Raw genomic sequence first — 22,510 nt, 5'->3', positions numbered from 1 at the left:
GTCCACAGCAGGGTGAATGGGTCCTGCCTGGTCCTTCTAAGGAACAGAGCACTGTCTTTGAGTGAGTTATTGGAAACTGTTCTCATGTTTCAGTTCCTAAGATCACACCTTATCAGGGAGGAACTAAAGTGACCAGAGCACAGAACGAGGGGGACCACAATCGCCTCCCTCGCCCCGAACGCCCGCACCTGAGTTGTCCGCGTCCGTGAGCGCCTGGTTGAAGTCTTCGCCGTGGGTGCTCCCGTGCGCGTCCTTGATCCTCCCCACGTCCTCCTGGATGGGGTGCAGCCCTCCCAGGACCGAGTCTGTGATGTCATTGGCACTTCTGAGCATGCTCCTGGCGCTGCTGATCATGTTGTTGATGTCGTCTGACGCACAGAGACAGGGAGGGTGAGTGTCTGAGCCGCCCAGCAGGAGCAGCTGGGCGCCGGGCGGGGGCTCAGGGCGCACGGACCTCTCGCCATCCCACGAAGGTCATCGCGGAAGGTGGAGACATTGGTGTGCATCATCCCTTTCTGAACTGTCATCATTCTCAAAGTTTGCTGGAGGTTGTTCAGAGACGGACTGATTTCTAAAAGGAGAGGGAGCGCGAAGGCGGTCACTGTGGTTCTGGTCCCGCGTGGTGCCCGTGGCCCCGAAGTAGCCGGTGTCTGCACAGCGTCGAGCAGACCTGCATGGAGGGCCCCCAGCCGCCGCTGCTGTGCACTCGTACATGCTTACTGAGTGACTGAGTGACTGTGAGGGCCAACAGCTGAACGCATAATGCACACAGGATGCTCTTCAGGCTCAGAGAGTGAGAAAGGTGTGTGGTACCCAAGCCGTGTGCAAGCAAACCACACACGTAGACACTGCTTACTCCTGTTCATTTCCAAACCGGAAAAGAACCACCTTTAGAAAAGCCCATGAGGGGAACAGGCTCACAGACACTCTTAGGTGGGAGGAAACAAAAAGAAAAAAGGAGCAATGTGCTTAGCAGCCTAAGCCTGTTTAAACCCTCACTTCTTAGCGCACATTTTATAGGGAGCAGACGCCATGCAAAAAAATGTAATTCTTGGAATCTGCTAGGCAGATGATTACATGCCAGCACAGGAGTTTGGTGATACTGAGCTGGATTAAATGAAAGGACATTTTCAGGGATAAAATCTGTAAGTAAGAAGCCCTCATGTTTCACCGTGGCAGTGGCTTTCGGTGCTTGTAAATGCTAAGATTTCAGGACTTAAGAAATGTTCTGGCAGCTCCTCAATGATCTGAAATGAAGGATCTTCACCTTAAATAAGAAGCCAGCGCGTGGGAGAGGGGAAGGGCCCATGGGGGGCTAGGGGGAACCCCGCAGGTATTACATCTGTAATCTTTCAGCAGTGAAGATAAATGAAGAAGAAACCAGCCCTGCACACGCGCCTGCGCGGTGTGGATTCCCGGTGCCATGGCCACAAGCAGGTTAAATTCAAAGCCCCAAAGGCCAGGCCTAGCCAGGCTCGTTGCCCTCAAGGTTCACCCAGTCCTGAGGCTCCAGTCCAGCCAGTTCACGTGGGCATCCTGGGCAGGAACACGTCTACAGACAGACCATGGGTTACCCACCCGCCCGGCGCTGGGGTTCAGGAGGGTCTTTCTCTCCCGGCGCCTCTCAGAAGAATATCATCCAGACCCCGATTGTACCCCAACCCCCCGCCCCCAATACCTCGCTGCAGCTGGCTCTGTGTCCTCTGGGCTTCGGCTAAGAGCGAGTCGCTGTCAGAGCTCAGGGTCCTGGCTTTGGACGGAAGGTCTTCCTTTATCACGGTCTGAAAGCCAAGTGAGTCTGCCTGAGCAGGCAGCACAGCTTGGGAAACAGGAGTCAGAGCCTTACCCTGCCCAAGCCCCACCTTTCATCTCTGAGGAATGAGTTTGATGGGGAAGAAGGGGTTTAAAAAGACTGTTCTTTAAGAGAGAAATTCAGGGGTCTCGCGGACACCTATGGTGTGGGGAAGATGACCATCTCGGTGACATGCTAATGACATACATGTTAATGACATACATGCTAATGACACACCTAGGACACCTGTCTCATGGGCTCACTGTCACTATCCAGCTCCCTCTGCAGTAACTGAGGACAGAGTTGAGCTGCTTTTAGGGTTTAGTCTTTGGGAGAGGAAAGCCTTCAACTTTCTAACAAGGCCTGTCCCTCCTTCTTTGCTATTTAATAGCTTGCTCTAATAGTAAGTTCTTACTTAAAGTAACAGTTATATGTCCATCTATATCTATATCTAGCTATATCTCTCTAGATATGTACCTCTACCTCTCTCATCTCTATCTCTATCTCTCTACCATCTCTATCTCTATCTCTATCTCTATCTCTCTATCTCTACCTCTCTATCTCTATCTCTACCTCTCTATCATCTCTATCGCTATCTCTATCTCTCTCTACCTCTATCTCATCTCTATCTATCCATCTCTTGGTGCACGGAGAAGGGAAATAGAAAGCTGTCATCTCAGAGGAGGGGGCACCTAGAGAAAGTGCCCGTGCAGGTAGGTGCCCACCTGGAGGGCAGACTCAGAGGCGCTGGCCGCCTTGTCAGCTGCGTCCTCAGCCGCCTTGATGGCGTTGAGGATGTTCTCATAGGCGGTGGCGGCGTCCACTGCACGGCGCACCAGATCATCTGCGCTGGCGTTTCGTTGGATCCTGCAGGGAGTGCAGAGCTCAGCAGCGCCCCCTGCCCGCACTGACCCCCATGCACCTGCTAAGGGGATACCTGGGACCTGCAGCTCTGTCCCCCCTCTCATAGCCTCCCGCCCCTACACCTGGGAACCAGCCCCTGTTGCAGGAGGGTTTGGACCCGGGCCTGGGACCACCTCCACCCTGTTTCGGGTTTCACCCCAGGCCCAGCGGGTCCTCACCCCAGGGCGGTGGGGCCCACACTCACTCCTCCAGCCGCTTGGCCAGCTCCTGCAGGGCCTGCGCGTGCGCCTCCGCCCGTGCCACCAGCGCCGCGCTGCCGGCAGACGGGGACAGCGCGCTCGTCCTGTCCCGTAGCTCCTGCCGCGCTGCGCTCACCGTGGCCGCCAGGCTGTGATAGTCCTGTTTGCCGTGAACAGACGGAGTGCGGGTGCATTTCTGAGCTCTGCCTACACCTCAGGAGAGGCCTCCCGAGAGACGCGCGCGTCCGAAGCCCCTTCCCTCCGCTGAGTAGCCTTAGGCCACTTCGGGCCCCGGAGCACTGGCCATTTGGACATTTTCCTCGAGGGCAGCGAGGGGGCGGGGGCGGCCCACTGGTGAGTTTTGTAACCGCGCTGTTATCACTGGTGTAAAGTCCTACTAAACCAAACACACTTTTTGTCTGATTTGCAAATAATGATCATAAACTACATCCCCAAACGCCCGCTGGGTAAGGAAGGCTGTCCACCGGCATCAGTCCTGCGTGTTCTCTGCTAACGGCACGCCTGCATCTTCGAGGGCCGTTCCAATGCTTTAAACTGTGAAAGCTGCGTGTGCTCACTGCTGACAACAGGAATGGACGAGGAAGACACCTAGTCACCTGCCCCCGCCCCCCGGCTGGGGGCACCCTCCTGGCATGGTGGCATATTTCTTCCCCACAATGGCCCCCACTGGAGGGAGGGAGGCCACCTGCCCGCTCAGGGCTTCCCTGCTCTGTGACGTCGGTGCTTTTCCATTTTTTCCAGAGAAAAATCCTGGCCTCACCTTTTGGCTCTTCTCCATCAGCTGCAGCAGGACGTTGGTCTGCAGCAGAGAGGCGTCGGCCGCGGCCAGCGACTTGGTGAAGGTGTTCTGCAGGGCATCCATGTCTCTCACTTGTCTCTGCGAGAAGAAAGAGGGTGTTGGCGGGAGCACAGATTTGATCAACAGCGGGTGCAGGCGTGCTCCTGGAGACCAGCGCAGGAGCAGCTTCCGTCAGAACGTGCTCTGGGACAAGACCGTCTCGTCCCACAACGACGAGGGGAGGGACACCGTTCTCCCTGCGGTGGGGCGTCGTCCTGGTTCCCTTGGGCCAGGGAAACGGCAGTTACCATTCTGACCGGGTCTCTACATGGGGCCTCTCAGGCACCGAGGAGGACAGAGAACCAAACTCTGAGATGTGGAGTAGAATGAGGGATTTCAAACAGGTACAGGTATGTGTTCCTCACTCCTACGTATGCACAACAGTGGGCACAGCCAATGTGATTATATATAATTCACCAGTTCTTTGTAGGACTTGTTTTTTTTTTCTTTTTTTTTTTTAAATATGTTTTTATAGATTTCAGAGAGGAAGGAAGGGGGAGAGACAGAGAGAGACATCAGTGATGAGAATCATTGATGGGCTGCCTCCTGCACACCCCCTACTGGTGATGGAGCCCACAAGCCAGGCGTGTGTCCTGACCAGTAATTAAACTGTGACCTCCTGGTTCATAGATTGACCGTCTATGAACACCAGCCAGGCACCAAGTTCTTTTTGGAATCAGTCCTATGCTATTCCACTCGGGTCTTCCTGTCCTTTCCTAACCTCTCACGCTTCTGTTGCTGGTTTCGCACAAACGCTCACCGCCGTGAACACGCACGAGAGCGTCTCAGCTCACAGTCCTGCCCAGTCAGCTCCAGAGGAGGCCTGTGTTTCACTTATTTCCTTAAGAGCAGGTCAACTTTAACATGCCCTGGCTGGTGATTGTGACAACAATGTTTGTGCATCAGACAGAAAGTTGCTTAAAGCATATTATATATGTCTGACAGGTGTGGCTTAGGGTTTGAGCGTCACCCTGGGAACAAGGTCACGGTTTGATTCCTGTTCAGGGCACATGCCCAGGTTGCAAGCTCGATCCCTCGTGTGTGGTGTGCAGGAAGCAGCTCATCAATGATTCTCTCTCCTCATTGATATTTCTCTCTCTCTCTCCCTTCATCTCTGAAATCAATACAAATATATTTAAAGACCATATACGCACTTGGAATGAAAAACAATGTGAGTTTAGCTTCTCGTCTGCTCCGTCACATGATTCCTTCAGGACTCCGGCGGCTGGGGTGGGGAGTGTGCTCTCCTTTCTCTGTGTTTAAGTTCAGGACCTTTCTGCCCACTGAGGAGCTTTGCATTTGATGCCTTCATGCCTCGTTCCTGTTGATCAGAGGCTCCCATGCAGAGAGGTGCACACAGCCCCCGGCTACGCCACTGAGTCCACAGCAGAGCTGTCACCCTCCTCCTGTCCCAAGTGACCGTGGGCAGGTCCGCTGGGACTCACCTGGATAGACACCAAAGCCCGCTCGCTGTCCTGGTTGAGGCCCGTGGCCTTCCTGGCCTGGGCGGCCGCCTCCTGCAGTGCGGCCCGGAGGCCAGAGAGTTTGGACTCGTAGTCATCTAAGGAGGCCTGGATGTTCTGAGCAAGCCCGCTGTGCTCCCCCGGTCGGGCGTCCAGCCAGCTCCGGACCCGGTGCAGCACTGAAACACACACCATGTTCCCACTGAGGACACACGCACGCGCCACTGCGTCACGGAGGCTGCTGAGGAGAGCTGAGCTGCTACTGTGTCTTGGCCCTCCTCGGGGTGCGAGGGGACGGAAAGGCATTGACACGCAGGCAGCACCTCTCTGGCATCGTCCCCGTGGCCTCCCTAACGTCTGTGATCATCCCGTGAAAACAGGAATGACACCCTCATGTTTCCCATGAGGACACGGAACCGGGAAACAAGGGGGTGACCCAGGAGTGCACGGCCGGCCCGCGGGGACCAGACTAGGTCTGCAGTCCTCAGCACACACCCCTCTCCTCCCTCCGCTCGGCTCCCGGCAGGTAAAGGGGGGGCTACTTTCACATTTGTCAGCACCGGCGCTGAAGGAAAGCTGCGCTGCCGGTGGCCCTGGTCAATGAGCCAGGGACGGCTTTATTTTCCTAGAGAATGCTGAACGGTACCACACTAACATTTCTCCGTTTTCAGCTAACGAGGCATTTCCCCTAATTAAATGAAAATGTTCATGCCTACTATGTCCATTTTCTGTTTTCGCAATAATAACGCTAACATCTTTAAGTAACTCAAACGTGATAGGAGAGGGTGACATTTCAAAAATGATAGAGCAAGAACGCTGGGAGGAGCTGGAGCAGCAGAGAATGCACATGCGGTAAACATGGAACAAGGGGTGTTTGTATCTATGATCTTAGGAGGAGACCTCTTTGTGCTGATGGTAAGATGTTACCTTCCACATCCACTCAGGCGTGTGGACGGTCTGCCCTTCACCCCAGGCGGCTCTAACGTGACAGACACGGAAACCACGCCCCCCCCTCCCCTGCCTGGGACTGGGCACTCGATCTTGCACTTGGCCGTGGGTTTCAAACGGATGGGAATGGGCTGGGCGGGTGTGAGAGCTGAAAATGCCCTTACATAGCTCCGCCTCTCTTTTCTCAGCCTCTGCTTCTCTCAGGTTCCTTCCAAACTCGCGGCCCCGCAGCTCCTTCAGCATGCGCTGGGCTTCGGCCAGCTTCCTGGGGAACTCGCCAGGGGGCAGGGTGTGTCCTCCTGGGTCTGCTCCTGAGACCTGCCTCAGCAGGACTGGAAAACAGCAAGAGTGTTAGATGGGGAGCTCCGGACGCCGGCAGACGACTTACAACAGGTGGTCTTTTTAGAGTTCATATTCGTTTTTCAAACATTTTAAATTGGTTTTTAGAGAGAAGGGAAGGGAGAGGGAAGAGAGAAACATCAGTGAGAGAGAAACATGTCCACCGGTTGCCTCCTGCACCCGCCACTGAGGACCAAGCCCACAACTTGGGCATGTGCCCAGACTGGGTACTGAACTGTGACCTCCTGACTCAGCCACAGAGCCACACTGGTCCAGCAACATTAGTGGTTTTTTTTTTTTTTTTTTTTTTTTTTATCACTATAGATCTTCCTTGCAATATTGAACTCTTAAAGGAATATCTTCCAGAGCGCAAGCACAGGCTATGTAATAGAAAACAGTCAACTGGATCACCGGCTGAGTCATCTCTTACTGTGCACGTTTCGGATGACATTTTTAATCTTCGTATCCAGCTCTTTCGCGCTTTGGGCTGTCCGATCAAGGTTGTTATATAACGTTTGTGCTTTTCTGGAGTTTGTTTGAACCTACGTGAAAGAATGGATGAGTAACAAATCATGTTAATTGGGAAGGGGGTGTGAATTAACAATATTTTGAAAATACAAACAAAAAGGTAATGTTATTGACCTAACACACTACCTTTTCCTGCAAAGTGTCAAATTCACGACTCAGATGACTGAATTCCTTTTCCAAGCCATCCACCTTGGTGCCTTGGTTTGAAATGGCAGAGTGGTAGTTGAGCAGCTGGTTCTGGAAGTCAAATACAGAGTGGATCTTACTTTAGAGCAGAAATTTGGGTTAAGTCCTATTAACTTGGTAAACCTGGTGATGACACGAAAAGACTCATTTAGCAAGACCAACGCTGGTTCTGAGGGAAAAAACATGGTTCTTTGAAATAGGCTGCATGAAGAAACTACTGTCTTTCTTTGTAAAAATTTTAAAATATTTTTTATTGATTTCAGAGAGGAAGGGGGGAGAGAGAAACATCCATGATGAGAGAGAATCACTGATCAGCTGCCTCCTTCACATCCCTCACTGGGGATCCAGCCTGCAACCCAGGCATATGCTCTGACTGGGAATCAAACAGTGACCTCCTGCTTTATAGGCTGATGCTCAACCACAGAGCCACACCAGCCAGGCAAGCACCTACTTTCTGATATAAATTGTGACATGGCTCTACAATAAAAATGGCAATGTTTAAAAAATGAAAGGCAAGAGATACCGTGAATGAATGACCTAACCTTATAGAAACGAGTGGTCCCACTTTCCTGATGCATTAATTTCCAGATTCTATAATAAATCCAGCTGCTTTCCTAGAGTGAACCTTTATTATAACAGCAGGGCCCATGGCTACTTCATTGAAGGGACACTTAGACACAAAAACGGGGAGCAACAGGAGAGCCCAGGCTGAGAGACGGACGCCTCGTCTTACAAACGAGGAAGAGGAAGCCAGGGCAGGTGGGTGGCTGGTCGCTGCCAAGGTGCACAGCCCACAGGGCTTCACGGGAAATGCCATCAAACATTTAAAGAGAATTAACCACAATGTACACAAATCTGTTTTTGAATCTTCTCAGTGCAAGAAGCCTGTGTGAGAAAAACAGCTTGGAAAACACTCAGGAAGTCAGGAATGTCCACTCATAAGTGCTACTTTTGTGTGTTTACTCATATGTTCCATCAGTAAAATGTGTTCCTCTCAATGAAATAAGTCAGAAGGAAAAAGGCACATACTGTATGGCTCCACTTACATGTGGACTCTACAACACAAAACAAATGAACAAATAAAACAAAACAGAAAGGGCTCATGGGCACAGAGAACAAATTGATGATTGCCGGGGGAATGGGGGGCGGGCAGAAAAGGTGAAGGGGAGTACAGATTAAAAACTTCCATTTATATTGCCTGGTGGGCGGGCTCAGTGGTTGAGCATTCACCTAGGAACCAGGAGGTCACAGTTTGATTTCTGGTCAGGGCACAGGCCAAGGTTGCAGGCTCGATTCCCAGTGTGGGGCATGCAGGAGGCAGCCAATCCATGATTTTCTCTCCTCGTTGATCTCTCTCTCTCTCTCTCTCTCTCTCTCTCTCTCTCTCTCTCTCTCTCTCTCTTTCTCTCTCTCTCTCTCTCTCTTCCTTCATCTCTGAAATCAATAAAAAAAATATATTTTACAAAAATACACAACTTCCATTTATAGAATAAGTACGTCCATGGAGGAACAGTCAGTAATGCTGACACCGCTCTGTGGGGACGGAGGTAACAGACTCTCCGTGGCGATCACTTCACACAGTCTATGAATATGGAGTCGCTAGTCACCACTGACCCTACTACAGCACTGCAGAGCGATTATGCCTCAGTGAGAAAGAGCCCGACCTCCGACCGCGGTCGCGAGCAGAAGCAGGAGGGCAGCGAGCCTTTTCTCCTGCGTGAGGACCGCCACTCACGAACCCGCCAGGTGCTCACCCGCAGGTCCTTGGTCTGGGCCTCCAGGAGCTCCATCTGCTGCCGCGTGCCCACTCCCGGGCTCAGCCCCTGCAGCTGCGACTGCACCAGGCGGAGCTCGTCCTCCAGGGCGGCCAGGTCGTTCAGCAGGGTCACCACGCAGCTGTCACAGTCTGCGGGGCCACAGCCGTTAACAGGCCCTGAATCAACAGGCAAACACCACAGCCCTGGACCTCTGGGGGGGGCGGGGGGGGGGCCGCAAACGCAAACTCTGAAAAGGGAAGCCTCCAGAGCCTGCATCTTAGAAAGACCTGGGGTGGGTGCAGGGGTGAAGGTGGTAAAGGTACAGACGCCGTTATGAGATACAAAGTCCTGGGACGTAAGGTGTCCTGTAGTGGCCAGAGTTAATGATACTCTACCGCATATTTGAAAGTTGCTAGAAGAGTAGAAGTTTTCATCACAAGAAACAAATTTCTGTGTAAGGTGATGGATGTTAACTAACTCCTTGTGATAATTTCACTGGGTGTGTGTGTGCATCTTAACCTAATACCATGTGTGTTAATTATATCTTAATAAAACGGGAAAGAGAGAAACATGGCCAGTCTGTGTAAACTGTTGCTTAATTTATATGAAGGAACAACATTTTGTTATCTGTTGCTGTTTATCCGGGTGAGAAGAGATTTAGAAGGATTTCCCCAACAACCCTAAGGAGGTCGACCCCGTTATCATGTCCATTTTGCAAACGATGAAAGGGAGGCTTGGCCACGTCAGGTCACCTGCCCAAGGTCACCAGCTGCCGGCAGAGGCTGGACTTGACCTTAGATAGCCCTCCTGCCCCCTCCTCCTGCTGCTTCCCCAGACTGGACACTGGTGCTTCTGGGGCTCAGTATCTCAGGGAAGAACGCACGGCTGGGAGGGAGGCCTTCCTCACTCACCGTCACATTCCTCGCCAGCACCGCCGTCCCTGGGCTCCTGGCTGAGGCAATCTGCGGGGGCGACCAAAGGAGGCTGTGTCACAGTGCACCCACCATCTGCTTTCTGACTGGGCTTTCCAGAGAGCTGGTTTGCAAGGCTTCAGTCTCCACCCCACCCGCCGCTGCCAGCTCTGCCCGCTCCCTCCCTCACCCGCTGCCGCATGGGCAGCTGCCTGGTCTCCCCACCACCTTGCTGTAGGAACTGCTCTTTGGCCCCTGGTTTTATACTCGTTTTCTTCTCTATAAACATCATCTCTTCTTACAAATTAGAATCTTCATTCTTAATGTGGAGCCCCCTTCTTTTGACAGCCTCCTATACATACACCTGCAGACACTCCTCCCAACTCCATGCCATGACCACAACGACGTGGCCCTGAGGCGTGGAAATGCTACTGGTCTAGACAGACAATGATCCTTCGACTGTGTCCCCCGGGGAAAGTCCCGGGACCCTGGTCTGTAACTATCGGGTGAGAGACGGGATCTCGGGGTTTGCAAATGATGAAACGGAGGCTCGGAGAGGTCACGTGCCCAAGGTCACACAGCTCCTGGTTGGCAGCGGCTGGATTTGACCTTAAAGAGCCCTCCTCCCGCCGCCTCCCTGTCACCTTGTCTCAGGCCTTTTCCTGGGAAATCAGATAAGGCTGAGGGCAGTCTCCCCTCTTCCACGTCCTTCCTAGGAACCAGGCTCATTCCCAGAGGCCACTTCGTCCTCGGTAAGTAACCCGCCCGTAGACACCCGCTCCGAGAACAGGAGGGCCCTAGAGAGAGCGCCTGACTGCTCCACACACACAACTCGATGTGACGCCTCATGAAACGGAGGTCTAAGCAAAGCCCTCAGAACGGAGGCTGTTTGGCTGTAACTTGTGGACATGGACAAGGTGGCGATTGTAGGATCAAGGGCGGTGGGTGGAGGTGGAGGAGGGCATAGAGGGGGGAAATAAAATAAAATTGTAAAAAATGAGATAGAAACAATTTGTTTTTTTCGATCCCTTGTCAGGGTATATACAAGAAGCAACCAATGAATGTATAAACAAGTGGGTAAACAAATGGGTATTTCTCTCTCTTCCTCTCTCTGAAATCAATACATTTTTGAAAAGCTACATTTAAAAACAGTTTACTCACAGCAACCTACTGGAAGTAAGTTACCCTCCAAAGCAGAAGATGCCGCCTGAGCGTCCCACTGTTGTTGAAATAAAGGGGCAGCATATGAGCGGGGGCCCTTGCTTCTTGGAAATGCTGACTTGGCTTCCTCCCTGCTCCTTTCACCAGTCAGTTCCAGGCAGTAGCAGAGGCCTGAGTGGATCTTACCTCCGGTCTGGGGGTCACAGCCGCCCAAATGGCCATTGTCATCACACCTGCAAGGCTGGCAGCCACCTCCCAACTTCTGGGGATTCCCGAAGTATCCTGGCGCACACCTGTGCAAAGTACGGAAACGGGAGAAACATGCAGAGCTCAGCACGGCTCTCCCTCACTTCCCACTCCAGCCCCCCTGGCTTGGCCCCATCAGAGGACGGCTGAGCAGGTTTTCAGGAATGCGTGTCTTCGCACAGAGGAGCGATGGTTCGAATGAGAATGTGAGGATGGGGTGCAGGTGGAGATACGGCCTTCCTTCTGGACCCCCAGGAGGGAGAGCCCTCAGGGATCCCTATTGCCAGAGAGCAGATAAACACATGCACAAGGAGCCAGACATGCTATTATCATGAATACTTCCTGACACGGGAAACCTAACATGGTCACTGGTAATAAAATGTAAAGGGAGCTGGCCAGCCTTGATGGCTCTGAATGGTCAGAGCTATTAACTCATTGACTCTAGGTTGAGTCACTAGTGGTAAAATGTAAAAAGAGCTGGCTAACTGAAACCAAACATTGTTCCCTGGTAGTAAAATGTAAAAAGAGCTGGCCAATCTCCATGGCTCTGAATGGTCAGAGCTATTAACTCATCTCCAGTTGAGATAGTGCTAATTGAGGCAACTTTAATTTGTTGATCATATGTAAATTCTTATTGATTTTCTGTTGTTGGAATTTCCCCACTTAAGAGATGTCTTTGTCTCAGAATCTAAATAAAAGGAATGGTAAAAGGCCAGAGCAGGAGTAGTCCTCCCACTAAAGGTGGACTTCCCACCTGGCCCCCATTTTCCCAAATTAACTCTTTTCCAGTCCCAGTCTCTCTCTTCATTTTAGTATGTGGCCTTCTCCAGAAACCGGACTCTGAGTGGGCCCTGAGCCACGTGGGTCGTGTTAAGGGATCCCACAGGAAGGTATTTCCAGTGAGTCCTCGCTGACACGGGAAGGCACTGCTAACATACGATTAGGTGAGAGGAAAAGAGGATCTATGATTGCTCGGGGTAGGGGTGCGTATGGAGGGGCAGAGGAAATAGGGATGAACTTAGATGGAGGTGGGGGATGTAGGGATGTGTATGGGAGGAAGATGCAAGGATGTGGAGGGGAAGAGGTATATGGGAATATGTATGTAGGGGTGTGCAGGGAGAAGGAGTGTATAGGGGTGCAGGTGAGGGAGCACACAGGACTATGGCATACTGGACCTAATTCTAACGTTTCTGAACCCTGTGCACACAGGAGCAGGAAGGAAGTTAATGATGTGTTAAGTGAGCGTCCTGTATTTTTCCCAAGACCTTTCCCTCAGGGAAACCATAACTCCATCCACCACTGAGCTGGAACTGGGCACAGCCTACCCACAGCCGGGTGCCTCCAGTGGCCTGCAGGCCCCCTCCACCTGCAGGTCCCCCCCACCCTCCTGCAGCCTGGAGGGGCAGAGGCAGCACCCACCTTTCGCACTGCACTCCCGCGTAGCCGGGTTTGCAGAAACACTGCACGCTGCTCCCCGTCACAACACAGCCCGTGGCGAAGCTTGAAGGAGAGAACAAAGGCTGGTGAGAACGCATCGATGGGCTTGGGGCTCATTGTTTGTGGCCACAAGGAGCCGCCTTGCATGCAGCGACATGAGGACCAACGGGCTGCTGCTTTGCTGAAGAACGTGTCTCCCAGGGAGGCGTGCAGAGATAATGAGGGATTAGTCCAGCCGCCATCGGGCACATTTTGGTGAATAGGGACCAAAGGTGTTTGTTTTGCTGCTTTTGGCCTGAATTCCTTCCCCCAAGACGAGCAGAGCAGCTCACTGTGGCCGAGACGATTACAACAGCATTTCCCAGAAATAAGGAGGCAGCATCAGACAAGTCCGGGCAGAAAGAACAGATTTTAGGAAAACGTCTCCGTGTGCATTCTAGTTCTTCTCCATCAGCACACGGCCTTCTGGGAGAAAGCGGTGGAGGGGCCGGCCCGGAGCCCAGGGCACTGAGGCAGGAGTGTGGGGCCCCTTGGAATTCTGATTTCCTTTCTTTTAGCCCTAAACTGGCAGACATTTGAGAAGCTTTTTAAAATGTGTATATATTTTCTTGTCTTCTGAGCGGAAAGGAGAGAAACATCAATGATGAGAGAATCACTGATCAGCTGCCTCCTGCATAGCCCCCACTGGGGATTGAGCCCCCCACCCTGGCCTTTGCCCTGACAGGGAATTGAACCATGACCTCCTGGTTCATAGGTCAACATTCAACAAACAATGAGCCACGCCGGTTGAGCTGAAAAGCTTAAGAAAAAAAGTGAAAAGATCATTTAAAAAAAAACACCTTGTGAAATGACTATCTCTGTGCTTCGAGCATTCAGCTGTGTAAATATGAGGAAAATTACTCCATTTGCCATTTGCTGGTTAAAAAAAAAATCTATAATAATAAAAGAGTTATATGTTAATTAGACCAGATAGCCAAACGACCTTCGGACGAAGCCTTGGCTATGAGGGCCGAGCCCCGTGCACGAATTTTGTGCATCAGGTCTCTAGCAATAAGAAAACAAATCTTTTTTGGGAACCTCTCTCGGCCGGCAGTGAGAGCCACGGCTCCGAGGGGCAGTCAGCAATCCAGGTGGCACCCATCCTGCTGGAGGGAGGCTGGATAAAGCCGGCCATGGGCGGCTGAGGACCACGTGTGCTTCCTGCTGCAGGAGCTGCAGCCTGAAGAGCGACTCGCGAAAGATGAAAGCTTCCTCCATCGCCTGGGAGCCCGCTGCCTCCACCCCTCCAGCTCTGCTCCAACACGCCTGGGCGGAGGGGGCGGGGATGGATCTCCCTGCTGCTCAGGGGCAGGACCAGGCACGCGGGGCGCCTTCCCACAGGAAAGGCACCGGGGCCAGCAGCTTCTCTGCAGTGAAGATGGGCCGGCTCTGCCATTCAACCCTCAGCCCGGGTCCACACTGTCCCAGGGCCTGGTCCTGCTGGCCCTTTCTCCGTACCTTCCTGATCTACTTTTAATTTAAAATATTTCTACTGATTTCAAAGAGGAAGGGAGAGGGAGAGAGGGAGAAGATAAGACAGAGAGAGAAATAAGACCGGGAGCAGGGAGGCATGGAACGACTGACACATCTCCATGTGGGGTGGGGGGCTGAGAAGAGAGAAACCCAAGAACTCACACTCACAGGCACAGCCCACGGGCAAGGCAATGGGGTAGTGCGGACTGGGGGGGGGGGGGCTGGGAGGAGTGGGTAAAAGAGGAGGGGAGGAAATGGGAGACATTTGTAATCCTATCAACAATAAAAATATGTTTAAAAAATAAAGTTTTTGAAAATTTTTTAAAATGATGAGAATCATGGGTTGGCTGCCACTGCACAGCCCACACTGGTGATCAAACCAGCAACCTGAGCCTGTGCCCTGACCAGGAATTGAACCCTGACCTCCTGGTTCATAGGTCGACGCTCAAACCCTGAGGCCCAGAGGTGGGCTCTTCCTGATTTTATTGCTTCTCTTAGTAACTGTTCTAGTTTTCCATGAGCCCAGAGTGGACATGCACCATGAGCAAGAATGTGACCAGGCGCCTAGTGCTTTCTGCCTACATAACCCTGGGCCACAGCGGATCCGAGTGACAGCCCAGAGCACACCACACTGAGGGTCAGACGGTCCTGTGGCTTCCATGCCTGGGACCTGGGTTGCTAAGATACGGTCATGGCTACTCAGCTCAGCACTCACTGGTCCCTGCCCACCGATTCCAGAAACCCTCCTAGCCTAAGGTGACCAGATGTCCCAATTTTTAACATTTTGTCCCGCATTCCGTGGCATTTTAAAAAAGTCCCGATTAAAAATTGGGACGTCTGGTCACCTTATCCTAGCCCCCTCTGAAGGCCTGCACACACCACCAGCCACACCCTCCCACCAGTTGCAAAACCCCCTGTGGGAGCGCACCTCACTCGTGTGTGCGTGTTTACCGAGTGCGACAACTCCCCACACCCTCTCCAGTACAGCTGCCTGAGAGCGCTGTGGGCCTCCTCGAGCGCAGGCCCCCCGGCACCTAGACAAGGTCCTGGGCGCAGCCCCACTGTGTGGCTCCGTGGACAGAGTGTCGGTCAGTGGGCTGAGGGTCTCCCGTTCCATTCTGATCAAGGGCACAGGCTCAGGTTGTGGGCTTGATCCCCAGGAGGGGGCGTGCAGGAGGTGGCCGATCAATGATTTTTCTCTCATGATTGATGTTTCTCTCACCCTCTCCCTTCCTCTTTGAAATCAATACAAATATAAATAAAACAAATACGTGTTCAGACATTGAACAAGCAGCAAAAGGAAAAGCCCCAAGTGCACGCTTGCAGGGAAGTTGTTTTCTTTTCTGTTTTGCACATTTTGTTCGTTCTTTTTTTATGCCACGGCTTTACTGAGAGATCTCGCCGAGCATGCAGGGGCCCAGTGTCGCCACAAGACTGTGCCGCCATCAGCACACTCAGCGGCAGGACCTTTCCACCCGCCAAGCAGCACCACGTCCCCTCCCCCACAGCACGCCTGTCCCTGTGGACCATGGCGAGCGCCCGGTACCTGTTGGTGTGCGGGCATGGGCAGGCGCTGCAGGGCCCCTGGATGGCGTTGCCGTAGTAACCGTCCTGGCAGCGTTCGCAGTGCTCGCCCACCGTGTGGTGCTGGCAGTTCTGGGGACAGACAAACGGCACAGCTAAGCAAAGCCGATCACACAGGCCTGTGGAGACCGCGCCGCCCTCCTCGCTCATGGCGGGACCCGTCCTGGTCTCCGCAGGGAGCTGGCCCTGGCGCTAACCCCAGCGTCCCAGTCTACCCCGTCATTGTCGGTGTGGAAATAGGGCCTGCGTGCCCGTCCACCCGCGGCGTGGGGCTGGGTGCTGGGTGCGGTGGGGAGACCAGCGGCTCAGTACACTGCGTAGCTGTGGGATCTCAACTAAGTCCTGTCCCTCCCTAAGCATCAGCGCGCTCCACAAATCACCTTTACTGGGTGTGATTTACATACAACTCCAATTTCCTTAAAATGTGCAGCTAGAATAATACCCACTTTCCCTGCTTGCTGGGAGGGTTTCTAAAATACAACAGAGCTGCTCAACTGGTGTGGCTCAGTGGTTGAGCATTATTGACCTATGAACCAGGAGGTCAGGGTTCGAATCTCAGTCAGGGCACATGCCTGGGTTGGAGGCTTTGATCCCCAGGAGGGGGCGTGCAGGAGGTGGCTGATCAATGATTTTCTCTCACGATTTCTTCTTTGTCTGTTGGTCTGTTTTGTTCCCGGGCCCTGGGTGGGGCATCCTGGGAGACTGGGATGGAGCCCACAACCCGGCTTGTGCCCTGACCAGGAATCGAACCCTGACCTCCTGGCTCATGGTTGACACTCACCACTGGGCCACCCCGGTCGGGCCCAAATGACCGTGGTGAAGGAGCTGTGCTGGAACAGATAGATTTTAATCCTGCAACTACTTAGCTCTGACTGAAAACCCCGGAGGAACCAGAACACAGAGGAGCAAGCCTTGCAGGGGTCCTCTGTGTGCTACTGGAAACCCCAAGTGCCGGGCCCTCCGGGCCGGGGTGGGGTGGGCTCAGGAGGGGTCAGAGCCTGCGTGAGTCCTGTAAGCAGTGGACACAACCCCCGCCCTCAGTTGAGAGCATCTAGCCTCAACTTTGCCCTGTGAACTCGAGGCAGAGCCCGTCAGACACCCTGTGTCTCTGCGAGTCAGTGACGGAGTGAACGGATGACCCACATCCACCCCAGGGCCTGGGCTGCCGAGCGCCATCTGACACCGACTGCAGGGCGCGTGCTCTATGCTCGGCGACGCTGGGACAGGGAAGCAGAAACGGGCTGGCCCTGACTCGGGTAGTAGGGCCCTGTGAGTAGACACACTCAAGTTATGAGGTTCTCGTAAGAGTTAAGTCCAGGACCCTCCCATTCATACCATTTAATGGCCCGGCCGGCGTGGCTCAGTGGTTGAGCATCGACCTATGAACCAGGAGATCACGGTTCATTCCAGGTCAGGGCATGTGCCTGGGTCCAGGCTTGACCCCCAGCCCAGTGTGGGGCATGTAGGAGGCAGCTGATCAGTGATTTCTCTCATCGCTGATGTTTCTTTTTCAGTCTTTTTTTTTTTTTAATATATATTTTATTGATTTTTTACAGAGAGAAAGGGAGAGAGATAGAGAGCTAGAAACGTCGATGAGAGAGAAACATTGACCAGCTGCTTCTTGCACACCCCCTACTGGGGATGTGCCCGCAACTAATGTACATGCCCTTGACCAGAATCGAACCCGGGACCCTTCAGTCCACAGACCGACGCTCTACCACTGAGCCAAACCAGCTTTGGCTCTTTTTCAGTCTTATTGTTGAGAGTATTATAGATGGCCCCTTCTCCCCATTGACTTCTAGCCTGCCCTGCCCCAGCCCCTTACCACCCTACTGTCTGTGCCCGAGGGTTATGCATAGATGCACACGAATTCTCCCTCTCCCTTCCTCTCTGAAATCAATAAAGCTATATTGAAAATCACCAATGAAGCAGAGGTTTAGGAGCTAAGTGTAAATTGACTGTTCAGATGGGTGCTCTCTGATGGCCCAAGTTACAGTGGAGGAAGCTGAGGGGGGTAAGGGCCTTTAGACTCATCTCCCGGGCCTCCTGCACTGCACAGCCCCCCTGCCGAGTGTAGGATGTGGCAGTGGATGTCCCAGGCCTGGCGGGCGGGTGGGGGGCAGGGGTAAGGACAGTGTCCATGTACTCACGATGCACGACCCAGAGCCATCCTGGCACCGAGTCGAGTGTCCGTTGCAATTGCAGGGCACACACCGCCCGGTGTGCAAGCCTCTGTAGTCCCGATAGTATCCGGGGCTGCAGCCCTATTTTTCAAACAAAGTGTTCAGTCAAAACAGGGAAATTATTATCCAAAGCACGCGACCATTCCAACCGTCAAGCCTTCGCTTCTTAAATCTCCTCCCCTTTAGTCTGGGTGTGGGTTTCACTCCAGCACCAGCCTGTCCCCTGCTTTCTTCTTTATCTGTTGGGCTGTTTTGTTCCCGGGCCCTGGGTGGGGGCATCCTGGGGGGAGTGTTTGTGCCCGAGGGGTATGGGGGGGACGGGATGGGGAATCCCAAGAAGGGAAGCTTGGAGGGTGGGAGCGGACTGGCTTCCTCTCCTTCTCACGCCAGCTGTTCCGAGGCGAGGGGATGGGGCGGAGGACGGAGAAGAGGGGAGGAGGACCTCAGTCCTTCGTAGGGAGGATGCTAAGCAAATCCCTTCAAGTTCTAGTCCTTGGTAGCATTCCCTCTCCAAGTGCGGAGTCAGGGGTCTTCATGGGACCCACACAACCGGGCAGGACTGCCCCTCACAGCCACAGGCAGCAGGGGGAGCAGGGGAGCGGGGGGAGCGTGCCCGGTCCCCACACGGAACTCCAGGGTCACCGGGGCTGACTGTGCAAAGCCAGCTCGGGCAGCCGCCTCCCTGGCTCCGCTCCACAGCGGTGACTGTTCCCGCCTCCCAGGGCAGCACAAGCCCACTCTTCACACGGGTGAAAAAAAACAAACCTTTTTAATGAACTCATCTACTTTAAAGAGTATTCTAGCTAAGAATGCCCCCAATGAAAAGCAATGATTCCTACACCAAGCACTAAAGGTTACTCAGATCTCTGCCTGTAAACCCAATTCCAGGCATTTTCGTTCCTTTGCAGAGAGAACCGGTGCCCCTCCCTCCCATCCCGGCCTCCAAAGCGCCCTCTCCTCAAAGCATCAGGAAGTGGAATCTTTCAAAATAAACGTCTTTTGTCCAACCCCCTCCCAACAGCCTCTCTGTCTGTCAGGCTCTGAAGCTACAAGGGACACCTTGCTGTGAACTGCCCATCCTGACTCGGTCAGTGGGGGCAGCGGGCCGCACAGGGGGGGGGTGTGGAGGGGGGGGGGAGGGAAGGGGAAGGGCAGGTGGGGCCGGGGATCAGCCGGAGGGAGAGCCTCCTGCACTGCCCGGTCTGGGACATGCCCGTGGCTGCCGGAAGCTTCTTCCAAAAGACCCTCGACTCCACATTGTGCACAAGATCATGACCACAGCTTCCCAAGTACTTCCCCACCAGCTGCCAGAAGCCAGGCTTAGGCAGGAGCCGTTGCAGGAAACAAGATTCCTTCAGCTGCGCTGTGAATGGGCTTGCCCAAGGAGAACCGAAGTATGAAAGGAATGCTCTTCAGCCTAAAGCACGACAAGATTCATTCGAACGAAATTCAGCCGACGAGGGTCCAGCCACCGCGGCTTAGACCTGGTGATTACCCCCTCCCGTCACCTCACACACAGCAATCACGTTTGCTCGGGAACAAATGATCCATAAAGAGGTACAGCAGGCTCGTTCCCAACATCGCCAGGCAAGCAAAGCCTCCGTCAGAGGCTGTGGGGGAGGGCAGGCAGCCCGTCAGAGTGAAGTCACCCACCAGAACTGCTCTCCATTAGACCAGAAGCCCTCTGCCGAGCGAGGGGCATGTGGCTCTCAGACAGACCATCTGTCAGTCCCTGAAATATGACCATTTCCCCGCCACAGAGCGCACACACCCCACAGTTTACACGAAGCTCAGTTCAGCGGTTCCGACTGCATGGAAGACATTCTCTCAACGCCAGTGTCCTGAGATGTGGCTTCAGGAAAGGGGCTTTGCAACTCAGCATTTCCTAAACGACCATTTTCAGGGTAACTTTTCCGATAAACGCCCACAGCCCCAGGACAGGAGGCTCCCAAGGCTATTCAGCAGCCATAGGACCATCGCTGTGAGGCCCCGGGCAATGCCCAGAACGTGGGGAGAAAACCGGATGTGCGAGTCGTGCCCTCGCTGAGCCGCCTGGAGGATGTTACACCGACTCTTCAAAGCACCGACCTAGGGTCACTTTCACCCGAGCAGGACTTGAAAGCTGTGGGCTTCGGACTTTTGTCTAGAGGTTCAGGTTACTCTCCAAAGAGCACGTTTCACAGCTTGTGACATCCACAAGCATTCGCACTCTCAGCTGCCTGGCGCTTCCCGGTGGGCCGGTGGTTCTAGGGTTTGTGGTTAGCAACTCGGGAGAGCAGGCTGCTGGGCCTGCAGTGAACACGCCAGCCCGGGGAGCGGGAGGCGCCGGCCCCGCCCAGCCCACTCTTCGCTCACTCCCACCCTCCGGAGGTTAACAGGCCTCCTGCTGGGACCCCTCCCCAGCCCACACCAAACGTCCAGGGGACATTACCTGGCTGGGTCTGAACTGCACAGAACTTGCTTGCTGGCTGCTTTGACCAGGAGACTGAGGAAACGCCACCCTTTGCTGCTGGGAACTGTACCCCAGACACTGCCCCAGGGCGGCCCCGAAGATCCACAGCCACCCTGCCCTCCAGGCCGACCACCTCACAGCCGGGGGCATCCTGGTCCCTGGGCGTCCGCTGGCTGCACACAGCCTCTGCCGGCCTCTTATAGCAGCCCTTCCTGCCGGGCCAGGCCCGCCTGACTCAGGTGAGGCGGGCTGTCTGCGGCGGAGGCCCCACCTGTACCTGCACCCATGAGTCAGCCTGGGGAGCCGCTCCAGAGCAGCCGCTCTGTAATCCCTGCCAGGCGGGGCGGGCACCACCTTCCACCCACCTGGCCTCAGACGGGCGGCCCAGGCCAGGAGCAGCTGTAACCACAGGCTGAGTCACGAAGGCCACGCCCGGAGCGGGAGGGCCATAATCCCAGCTCACTCCTTCCCTGGGGCTGTGCATTTCAGTCAGCAGCCCCAGAGGAGGTAGAGGGATGGTGGGGAGTGGAGGCCCTGTGGGCTACATGGCAGGAGACAGGAGGCCCCAGAAAACGTGCAGACAATATGCTTCAGATTAAAAAGTGACAGGGACTCTTAGGTACCGGTCCCGTGGGGCGGCCCACTCACGAGGACTGGAAGGAAGGTGTCCTGGGACACACAGGACAGTTATTTTCTGGCAACTGTGTCAATCACTGCGATTCCTCCCCTCGCTCAGGGAGAGAGCAGACTTACAGCCTGCGTGTGAATCCTCTCATTTTAGAGCATGTTTTTAAAAAAGTGTTTTTATTGATTCCAGAGAGGAAGGGAGGAAAGAGAGAGAAACATCAATGATGAGAGAGAATCATTGACCGGCTGTCTCCTGCACAGCCCCTATTGGGGATGGAGCCCACAACCCAGGCATGTACCCTGACCGAGAATCAAACCATAACCTCCTGTTCATAGGTCAATGCTCAACCACTGAGCCACACCAGCCGGGCTGAGGGTACGTTTTAATCACGTGAGGACTGCTGTGAGCGGGAAAGGGGACTGTGATGTCCCCTCGAAGACTGGGATGTACCTGGACTATGACTCTGCAGGGTGGTGATGGAGGGAGCCGGGCTAGAGAAAAGCATGAACCCGGGTCAGTACCGGGGAAGTAGCAGCTCGGACACTGGGGTGTGCCTGGGCTCCTTCCAGCCTCCGGGAAGCTCTGATGTTAGCCCCGGATCCACAGGGCTCCTCAGCTCTCCTGTGGTTCTGAGACGCTGGGATTTCTTTCCACTTAATACCTGAGGGTGGTCCAGGCAAGGCAGAAGCCACAGCCCCGCTGAGACCTGTGCGCGGAGCGGGCGTCCCAGACCAGCCGGTTCTGGACAGCGGCCAGGAGTGCCCGGGGCACTTGCCCGGACAGGAGAATTTCCTACCTGGCATGAGTCACCCGTGTAGTCAGGGGGGCAGGCACACATCTCCACCGTGTGCGCGCGGCGCCCGCTTCCTGTGTCGGAGGCCTCCTCCAGCCCCACCCCGCTCAGGCTGAGCCGCTGCGTCTCGCTGAAGTACAGGCCGCGGAGGCGCACAGCCTCCAGCCCCGACAGCACCGTCATCAGCTCCGCCCGCGTCACCGGAGCGCTGCTCCCCGAGTGCCGGAAGCTCCCCTGCAGGGAAACAGAGGCAGGCTCACCGCCTGGATGGCGGACACCCAGAGGGTCGATGGCACAACAGAAAACCAGATGCAGTCGGATAGGAGGTCCAACGAGGACAGCACTCAGACATCAGCTGTCCTGCTTCCTCCCAGAAGGAGGGGTGCCACGTGAAGGGAAACGAAGGCAGGAGATCAGGGACAATGAAGTGAAACGAACTCTTCCAGCGTCAGGCTTCTTTAAAGTGTGCTGTTGGCCCGGCCAGCTCGGCTCAAGGCTTGTGCATCAACCTATGACCCAGGAAATCACTGTTCGATTCCCAGGCAGGGCACAGGCCTGGGTTGCAGGCTTGATCCCCAGTATGGGGCATGTAGGAGGCAGCCAATCTCATCATTGATGTTTCTCTCTC

At 54.3% G+C, this 22,510-nt stretch overlaps 1 protein-coding gene across 3 annotated transcripts in view; it reads right to left on the bottom strand.

Moving 5' to 3' along the window:
• LAMA3 (laminin subunit alpha 3) overlaps nucleotides 1-22,510 on the bottom strand; it is a 133,522-nt gene that overhangs the window by 26,172 nt on the left and 84,840 nt on the right. For 2 of the 3 annotated variants that reach the window (XM_045574212.1, XM_036418463.1), the window contains 17 exons: nucleotides 21,886-22,116; nucleotides 17,977-18,090; nucleotides 15,789-15,898; nucleotides 12,713-12,793; nucleotides 11,234-11,340; nucleotides 9,887-9,937; nucleotides 8,973-9,124; nucleotides 7,159-7,269; nucleotides 6,935-7,046; nucleotides 6,330-6,497; nucleotides 5,200-5,396; nucleotides 3,677-3,793; nucleotides 2,901-3,055; nucleotides 2,518-2,659; nucleotides 1,679-1,781; nucleotides 455-571; nucleotides 189-368 (listed from right to left, as the gene is read on the bottom strand). In XM_045574212.1, coding sequence (XP_045430168.1) covers nucleotides 189-368; nucleotides 455-571; nucleotides 1,679-1,781; nucleotides 2,518-2,659; nucleotides 2,901-3,055; nucleotides 3,677-3,793; nucleotides 5,200-5,396; nucleotides 6,330-6,497; nucleotides 6,935-7,046; nucleotides 7,159-7,269; nucleotides 8,973-9,124; nucleotides 9,887-9,937; nucleotides 11,234-11,340; nucleotides 12,713-12,793; nucleotides 15,789-15,898; nucleotides 17,977-18,090; nucleotides 21,886-22,116 — 2,248 coding nt within the window. Of the gene's footprint in view, nucleotides 1-188; nucleotides 369-454; nucleotides 572-1,678; nucleotides 1,782-2,517; nucleotides 2,660-2,900; nucleotides 3,056-3,676; nucleotides 3,794-5,199; nucleotides 5,397-6,329; nucleotides 6,498-6,934; nucleotides 7,047-7,158; nucleotides 7,270-8,972; nucleotides 9,125-9,886; nucleotides 9,938-11,233; nucleotides 11,341-12,712; nucleotides 12,794-15,788; nucleotides 15,899-17,976; nucleotides 18,091-20,440; nucleotides 20,759-21,885; nucleotides 22,117-22,510 lie in introns of those variants that run through there. The other variant, XM_036418464.2, reaches the window with a different exon arrangement.

This window comes from Pipistrellus kuhlii, unplaced genomic scaffold (assembly GCF_014108245.1).
Source record: "Pipistrellus kuhlii isolate mPipKuh1 unplaced genomic scaffold, mPipKuh1.p scaffold_m20_p_6, whole genome shotgun sequence".
NCBI classification, from domain to species: Eukaryota; Metazoa; Chordata; class Mammalia; order Chiroptera; family Vespertilionidae; genus Pipistrellus; species Pipistrellus kuhlii.
This window is presented reverse-complemented; position numbering and strand designations above follow the sequence as displayed.